The sequence below is a fragment of the Orycteropus afer genome, unplaced genomic scaffold (genome assembly GCF_000298275.1).
Source record: "Orycteropus afer afer isolate SDZICR_OR568_19922 unplaced genomic scaffold, OryAfe1.0 scaffold00037, whole genome shotgun sequence".
Taxonomy (NCBI): Eukaryota; Metazoa; Chordata; class Mammalia; order Tubulidentata; family Orycteropodidae; genus Orycteropus; species Orycteropus afer.
Window position 1 is genome coordinate 4,036,053 of NW_006921624.1, and position 9,501 is coordinate 4,045,553.

A 9,501-nucleotide genomic window follows, 5' to 3' on the forward strand; every position below is an offset into this window, starting at 1 on the left:
AGGCACTGGCCAGTATGCTTTGGAGAGAATGTGACATTCTCTTAATTTTTAACCCAGATGGCTTACTGCTTGTGTGGGTCACTTGCTTCTCTAGGTTACTCACTGCCCTTGCACCTTGAGGAGGCCCTCCTGATTAGCAGTTGGTGCTCTGTCCTATTTATGCATTAGATGACATTCCAGTGAAATGTTCAAGTAATTTTCATGGACAATAAAGTGTTTGATGCAGTATTCTTGATTTTTTTTTTTTTAATTTCTGTTGCTCACGTAACTCAACGGAGTAGTAAAGTATTAAAGTTCTTTGGAAAGGTGTCTTTTGAAACCAGGTTTTCAGCTTCATACATTACTTCATCTCCAATTCCATAAGACCACAGGTTTTAATAACTTCACCCACTGTTCTCAGTGTGGATTTTTTTTTTTTAAACATAGTTTTGTTTCATGACATCGATTGCAATCCTCATAATGTAACAGCTCTCTTTCCACTTCTTCCTGTGGTTACTTTTTCCCTGTGTCCTCCTCCTTTTCTATGCATTCCTGCCCTCTCAGCTATCTCTTCTGCTCTCCCATGGTTGATTGTTCTAAGGAGTATACCTACCTGGTGTACATGTTCACCTTTTACACCTATTGTTTGGCTGGAAGCCACGGGAGGTTCCATTCCAGGCCCAAAGCATGACTAAAGACCACAGTCTCAGGGGATTGTGATGCCTTTTTTATATACAAAGGGTTCAATTCAGTCCCCTTCAATAGAAGACCAATAATTCCTGTTCACATGGCAGTACAGAGTGAAGATACCCTATAGGCCCAAAAAATGTGCCTAAAAGATTTCTGTAATTGTGAACAGGCCAGGATTTTTAAGCATTTTTCTAGTACTTAAGAAAATAAAGGAGAATGTAAACACAAAAGACACTAACAAACATATGTTAATTTTTCTTTCGGAAGCAGATGCCTTCTAGAAATTACTCACTGTTAAAAAAAAATGTATGCCATTTTCATTGTTTTTATTATAATTACATTTATTCCACATCTTGATGGTCCAGTTCTAGCCAAATGATTTTTTAGGACTATAAACCTTAGTATGTGTTGAGGGCTTACTGTTCTGTGCTACTCTGCATTACAGTAACACGATATAATGCATGCTCTGGCTCCAAAAGCTGCCTAGTGGTTTAGAAACAAGTTCCTGGGACTGTCTTAAAACCTCATCTATTACATGTAGTAGCTTCATAGTTAACCCTTGGAAGTAACTACTGTGACAGTTGTTATCCTTATTTTTAAAAGAAATAATGTACAGATTATAGAGTTAAGCTCTTACTTAAAAATTTAAGTCTATACACAATATGAATTTACCGTAGTCAGAATCTCCAAAGTACAAAGTTTTTCTAGTTTTCCTCCAAAAAAAATTAGTGTTTTTTTTTGACTGAGGAAAAGCATGTACAGTATAATGATTTTATCATAGATATTTCCAAATCAAATATGTTCATATGTAAGTACAACATACATCAACCTCCAGGCTGAAGATGGAAGACCATTTGGGAGACTCATTCTCATGGAATTAAGGGAAGAATTTACCAGGCTTTATAATAGATTGATCTGTGAAAGTACAAAGTCAGATGACAGACCCAAGTTTGTTTTATCTTTTATTTTCATAAGAAAATAAGATTTTAAGCAAAATCCAAAAATAACTCTTGCTACTACATAAATGAAAAGTTTAAATTAAGAACATTTTCTTCTTTGTCACTATACCAGTTTATATATTCAAACATGGAGTTAAAATTCAGCTTTTTTTTTTTTTTTTTTTTTGGTAATATAAAAACATTCCAAAGGTGCAACCTCAGCCACCTAGGACCCTGGTGTAAGTTGTACACAACTATTCCCATATATACAAGTGATTTACAAAAACCTTGGTATTAATGGTACAAGAAAACTACAGTGGAGTTTTAGCATCTGAATTCACTGGACCTTGCTGAAAACCAAGGGATATTCCAACTATGACGTTAATGAGGTAGTAAAGAGTAGTAAAGAAGGTATTTTTTTTCCTCATGTATTTATGCAAGACAGTATTCCACATACAGCTGAGCCATTCTTTTCCTAAAAGGTAGACAGGATGAATTAAATACTTGGCAACAGTAAAAACAGGTTATGAATAAACTAAGAACTAAATGACAGTGTGATGATTAATAGGTAAAATATGTATTTGAGCACCTCTTTGGAAAAAGGTTTTAAGATAATTAAAAGTTTTTTTTTTAAAGATACTTTTTTGTAAGATAAGCTCACATTCAAGATCTTCCAGTTGAAAGTGCTAGTTAAAAGATCTCTTTTTAACATGCATACCTTGTGAGCAGGAAGGTGGGAATGGTATCAGTGTAGGTAACTGTCTAGTGATTCTGAAAGAGCTGGTAGAACTTGGTGGAAGGAGCTCTGAAAAGACAAGATAAAAAGTTAGACTTAAAAACCAGTCCCCTAACTCCAACACAGTAGAGGCTTTTTATCTCACACAGGCCTGGCTTACAAACTAGATTGTGAAACGGTTTTAACACTTCGACCTCTTCCCCACTGTGCCCTAACACCTCCTGCTTTCCTCTTGCCTTTGGAGCATCTGCACTCACCCTTCCAGATGCCACCTGAGCTGATAACTGAACGTGGCTCAAAGTTGACTATACACTTTCTTCCACTATTCGGGGCTATCTCACCCCCAAAAGCTCACCAGTTTTTCAATGCTTGGTGCCTCTCTCTTCCTTAACCCTTTACTAACAGAACTATATCCTTCTTGGAATTTTTTGTTAAAGCCATGTTTCCAGTAATGGAAGTTATTGTGAACAAAATGAAAAAAAAAAAAAAGAGGTAATGTTTTTTGATAGAAATAGTAGGACACATATATACCAACAGGTCTCTGGTACTGAGGTTGGTGAAATTAAGCCTGTTTCTTGAGAGTTGTACAGGCCCCTACCAGAAGGCAGCATGCACTAAAAGTTGGATAGCAACTTCGTACTCAACCCCAGAGGTGGAAAATGTAAGTGGGCACTGTATGTCCCATGGGTCACAAAAGCATTAAGCCCCGTCTCACGGCCCATGATGGTTTTGGCCTTTACCTGACTTGGGTTCCACCACAGAACGTGTTAGGTAACCATATTCAAATCTTTGCTTCTAATTAGCTGTGACCTAAATTGCTTGCCCTCCTGAAGCTTATCAACAGAGGCAACTGTCCTTGAATGTTCCTTGTGGGTCAATCATTGTAATATACTGTAAAGAACATAGATTAGCTCCTAAGTCCTGGTTTTGTCATTTGTGGTGACCTTGACCAAATCATTTATTATTTTATACAGTTACCTTATCCCAGGTATGTAAAGATTAAATGAGATAATATATGTAAAATTTTTAGCATAATACTTACACACAGTTAGCTAAAAAAATGGCAGCTATAATCTGTCAGTAATACCAAGTTACTCTCTACCTGTTTCATGAGTTTATTTCATGTTCTTCCTAAATTAGTTTACTAACTTAAGTTTCACACAGAATACCTTATGTAAAATTCAGAGTTGTTTTTCAGAGTTAAGAGGAATTAACAGGAGGCAAAGACTATCCTCTTTCCCCAAGAAACAGGAAGACAAACTAAGCGGACTATCAAATTGGCCTCACAGGTCTAATGACCAAAGAGACAACAAAGAAATCTGGAAGTGGAGAACCTTAATGGACTTAACTAGATCCGTGACAAGTCATCCACTCTCCAGTTCTAGTGTACTTCCCAAGCCCCCTGCATTCCACTGCCATCGAATGGATTCTGACTATAAGACAGCGCAGAACTGCCCCCAGAGTTTCCAGGACTGTAAATCTTTCTGGAAGCAGACTGCCTCATCTCCTGTGGAGCAGCTGGGTGGGTTTAAACTGCCAACCTTTTGGTTAGCAGCGGAATGCTTTAACTACTGTGCCACCAGATACCCTTCCTTCTACATTGGGACCTCAAAAAAACTCAAGTCTTTCTTAAGACAAGTTCCAGAGACTGGAAGGTGGGATTTATGTTCTAAGTCTATTCTAGAAAACACCACAAAGCCTTCCACTACTCTAATGTATCAAAACCCTCAGTAGCTTCCTCTTACCTGGTTTTGTCCAAGTTGAAAGTCTTCAGCAAGAGAAGACTCCAGCTGAGACTGACTGGGCGACAAGGAAGTTGAATCTGCAGAGGTGCTGGTGACCAATTCCCCTAAAGCATCAACTTGTCTCCTCAAACTGTGCAAAGTGCCTTCTGTCTGCTGCTTTCCTTTAATTAACACTTCTGCTTGTTTGGACATGCAGCGTCGAAGTTGAGCCTGAAAACGTTATAATTCAGGGTTTTACACAAAAGAAATACACCAGATCTATTACTCAGCTTCCTCATTTTTAACATCTGATAGGCAGATTTCACTACCAGAAAGTAGGAATGGTTGCTGAAAATGATCATGTCTTAAAAAAAATACTGTGGGAGGTACCAGATGGATAATCTCAAAGCATCAACTTTCACCACTCTCTGTTGTCACTAATTGGGCCTTTAACTCAGTCCGTCCTCTCCACTTGTAACGATGCTTACAATTTCTGTATCCCTTTTCTCTCCCTTAAATTACTGCTTCATCTCTCTCTTCTTTTTCTGCCATGATTTAGAAGATGAGTTTATGCTTCATATCTTCAGTGTCACCTCACTTTGTATTTATTTATTTAATCAACCCCAGTCTACTTTCTAGCTTTCCCTTGAAATGATCTTCTCAAAAAAGTCCACAGCAGTGCTGTACAACAGAACTTTCTTGATGATGGAATTGTAGCACCTGAGGAACATAAATTTTTAAGTGTAATTATAATTAATTTAAAATTTAAACAGCCTTACGTGGCTGGAGAGGCTATTAAGTTTTAAATTAATTAATTAATTATAACAACATTTAAATGTTCAGGTCCTAGCTGCTGCTTCTACATTTGCTCTGTAGATGATCTTGCTCACTCTTATATTTCAAATCCTACCCTAACTACTCTGGAATCTTTATGTTAACACCTAAATTTCAAGTCAATAAACCAAAACCAAACTCACTGACATCCAGCTGATTCTAATACATAAGGACCCCCATTTGATTTTCAAGGCTATAAATCTTTACAGAAGCAGGCTGCCTCATTTTTTTTTTCCTCAGAGTGGCTGATAGATTCGAATCACCAGCGTTTGGTAAGCAGCCAAATGCCTTAACCACTACACAACCAGAGCCCCTTCTTAAGATCAATGCTGACTACTAAAATCCCAGACTCCTATTTTCAACTGCCTACAGATATATATCCCTGAAGGCCAATAGAGCTCTCAAACGCAGTGTGTTCTGGGCCAAATTACTTGATCTGACGCCCAAGTTTGCTTTTCCAATATTCCCAACCACTCCCCCAACCACTGGCCTGTGATCTTCCTTTTATCATTGTATCTCTATTTCCTGTCCCAAATACTTAGGCTCCACCGGTTTTAGCTGAGGCGAAGCATATTACACAAGCGAAAGAACACTGCCCTTGCCGCTGACTGACTGTGTGATGCCAGCTTCTCTGAGCTGCCACCACGTGATCTAGAAAAGTGCTGTCAGTGCTGCAATGGAGTCAGCAGGAGGGCAGGGCGTGAGGAGAAGAGATTTCTCTCACTCTTCGCAATGTGCCAAGTATCTCATATTGTTATTTAAAAAAAAAAAAAAAAAACAACCAACCTTGAGTCGATCTTCACGATGACGCAGTTTCTCTCGGAGTGCTTCCCCACGCCACTGTTCATCCTTTTTCATAGGGAAAAGGGATATATCAGTAACCAACCAGTCTTTCCCTCCTCCTAACCTACCATCCTCAAATCTGTTCTCCCCCTGCAAGCTTATCTGGGGAAGGGTGTGAACCAATCTTTCAAAAACCCAAATTTTCCTTGTACATAGCCCAAAGAATAGTAGGATAAACCCTTACCATTATGTGAACTTGGGAAAAGTTCAGTTTCTCTTCAAAGAGTGATGGTGTTTCACTCAAGGTGAATGGAAAGTTCTCTTTCAAGCTTTCCAACTCTCCTAAGTTTTCATTTCTTTCAAAAATAGCTTCCAGCTCTGCTGGCAGTTCTGGAAGACACTGGTTGAGATTCTTAAGGCTCATTCTAATTTCATCTTTCACCTCAGATTTAAGTGTCCTCATTGCTTCACTGATTTCCATTTGTCTTCTCTCCAAATCTTTTTGGCTTGCCATCTTAAAAGAGTGAGAGAGAGTCACATAGTATAGTCCACTGGGTAAAGTTAGGGACTTAACTGGAATTGAGCTGTGTAGTGTGTCATATATCTTTAAAGACCTACAAGCATCAACTACTGTGATTATTGGGACTGTGAAAACTTGGAATTATTCAAGTACTCAAATACCTATAAGCTACCAGGTAATTGATTTTACTGGTATCTTGATTAAGCAACTCCAGTTTAGCAAAGCATGTGCCTAGTGTTTCTTGAAGGTGTATTACTCTACAGATAAAGTTAGTCTCTGGACGGCAGAGCTAGATTCCAATTTTATTCCCAGTAAACATTACCAGTATGACTTGGGGCAAGTTAGCTAACTTCAGAATCTCTGTTATCTCATTGGTACATGGAAATAATACCCTCCCCCAAGATATGTGAGAACTGAATAAGAATTTATATGAAGTACCTGATGGTAACCAATAAATAGCAACCAAAGCAGTTAAAGCTCCAAAGAGCCATTTACTGAAAAGGGCCATTTACTGAAACAAGTCACAAGTCATAAATGATGTAGATTATAAATGCTGATGCAGATGGGTCCTTAGAAATTATCTGGTCAAATATGCTTTTATTTTATAGGTGAAGAATCTGGTGGCTTGGGCAGTCTATGGACTTCCTAAAGTGCTAATGTTGTTGTTGTTGTTATGTGCCATCAAGTTGGACCCAACTCATAGTGACCCCTTCTTGGGTCTCTGAGGCAGCATCACTACAAAAGTAGATTACTCAACCTTCCTTCCGAGGAGTGGCTGGTGGGTTTGAACTGCCAGCCTTCTGGTTAGCAGTCGAGTGCCTTAGGCACTACATCACATAATATATCAATGTTTCCCCTGGAGCCATTTTCCTTGCCTTGAGATCTAGCTCTTATATCTGGAATACAATCTAACATTCAACACAGTTCTTTGAGATGGGATACAATTTTATGCCAAAGAATTACCGCCTTTTCTTCAACAAACTTACATAATTAGCTTGCTGAACTTAACAGAATTTTAGAAGTGTATTTTAAACATCATATTCAATGTGAAACACTGAAAACTTTTCCCCTGAGATCAGAAACAAGATGAAGGATGCTCACTTTTACCACTAAGTTAACATTACACCGGAAGTTCTAGCCAAAACAATTTGCCAAGAAAAGGTATCCAAATTGGAAAAGAAGTAAAATTATCTATATTCACAGATGATAGGATCCCCAAAGTAGAAAATCCCAAAGATTCCTCAAGAACGCTACTAAACTCAAAAAAACCAAACTCACTGCTGTCGAGTTGGATCCGACTCATAGCAGCCCCTACTTGGGTTTCCAAGGTGGTATCACTATGGAAGTAGATTTCCCAATCTTCCTTCTGAGGAGTGGCTGGTGGGTTTGAACCACCAGCCTTCTGGTTAGCAGTCAAATGCCTTAGTCACTACACTACCAGAGCTCTAGAGCTAATAAATGAATTTAGCCAACCAGCAGGGTACAAATCAACACACAAAAATCAGTTGGGTTTCTACACAACAGCAATGAACACTGTGAAAAGGAAATTAAGAAAACAACTCCATTTACACTAGCATCTAAAATAATAAAATACTTGGGAATAAATTTAAACAAGTCTTTATGAAGACTTGTACAATGAAAACTATAAAAAACATGCTGAAAGATATCAAAGACGACCTAAATAAATGGAAAAGTACCATGTCCCTGAACTGGAAGACTTAATATTGCTAAGGTATGAATACTATGCAAAGTAATCTACAGACCCAATGCAATCACTATAAAAATTCCAACACTGTTTTTTTTCAGAAATGGAAAAGCTGGTCCTCAAATTCATACATCAAATTGTAGGGAACCCCAAACAGCCAAAAACAATCGAAAAAGAACAACAAAGTAGGAAGACTCACATGCCCTGATTTCAAAGCATACTACACAAAGGTACAGTAATCCAAACAATATCTGTAAGGACAGACGTGTAGACGAATAGAACAGAATGAACAGATAAACCCATACATATATGGCCAAGTGAATTCAACAAGGGTACTAAATCCACTCAGTGGGGAAAAAACAGTGTCTTCAATAAATGGTGCTGGGACAACTGGATTGCCACACGCAAAATAATGAAGTTGGACCCACAGCTCACACCATATAAAAAATTAACTAAAAATGGATCAATGACCTAACTATAAGAACCAAACCCATAAAACTCTTACAATAAACCATAGGGGTAACATTTCAAGACACTGTTTTTGACAATAGGTTCTTCATTATGACATCAAAAGTACAAACAACAAAAGACAAGTTACCATATATTTTTTTTTTTGCAAATAATGCACCCACGTAACATAGAATGCATGGAAATTGGCATAGCATGCTCATGAAAATAGTGTGCAGGAAGGGTTGCACAGTTGGCAACAAACAAACAAAAACCCAAAAAACATGTAATTCACACATTACCTGCATAAAAATACATTAGATAATTAAGACTTCATCAAAATAAAAATCTCATGTGCATCAAAGTGCACCATCAAAAATGGGAGAAAATATTTGCAAATCATGTATCTGATAAGATTAAAGAATTAGTAAAACTCAACAACAAAAAGACAAACAATCCAATTTAAAAATGGGCAAAAAAGAAGACATACACATGGCCAATAAGCACATGAAAAGATGCTCTTAGGGAAATGCAAACCTAAACCACAAGATACCACTTTACTTCCACTAGGACGGCTATTAACAGAAAAATGGAAAATAACAAGTGTTGGAGAGAATGTGGAGAAACTAAAACCCCCACCCACTGCAGGTGGAAATGTAAAATGGTACAGCCACTGTGGAAAACAGTTTGGCAGTTCCTCGAAAAGTTACTATAAAAAACCAAACCAAACTCACTGCCACTGAGTCAATTCCAACTCACAGCAATCCCTTTTGCGTTTCCAAGGTGGTAAATCTTTACGGAAGTAGATTGTCCAGTTAATACAGAGTTACCATGTAACCCAGCAATTTAATTCTAAGGTATCTATTCAAAACCAGGAACTCAAACAGATACTTGTATTCCAATGTCCACTGCAACAATATTCACAATAGTCCAGAGTGTCCATGAACAGATGAAGGGATAACCAAAGTGTAGTATATAATATATATATACAGATATATATATATATATATATATATCTGTATATATAATGTATATATGTGTGTGTGTGTGTATGTATATGTATGTATGTATGTGTATATATATATATATTTGTAACCATGAAAGTTTCAAACTATTTTATGAATTATGAAAAGCAAAAATAAAAA

General features: G+C 37.5%; 1 protein-coding gene across 1 annotated transcript in view; it reads right to left on the reverse strand.

Moving 5' to 3' along the window:
- Window positions 1-2,352: 2,352 nt before the first annotated feature.
- CNTRL (centriolin) overlaps window positions 2,353-9,501 on the reverse strand; it is a 119,076-nt gene continuing 111,927 nt past the window's right edge. The window contains exons 39-42 of the mRNA XM_042780385.1: window positions 5,929-6,198; window positions 5,688-5,750; window positions 4,089-4,298; window positions 2,353-2,412 (exon numbers count right to left, since the gene is read on the reverse strand). Coding sequence (XP_042636319.1) covers window positions 2,353-2,412; window positions 4,089-4,298; window positions 5,688-5,750; window positions 5,929-6,198 — 603 coding nt within the window. The remainder of the gene's footprint in view (window positions 2,413-4,088; window positions 4,299-5,687; window positions 5,751-5,928; window positions 6,199-9,501) is intronic.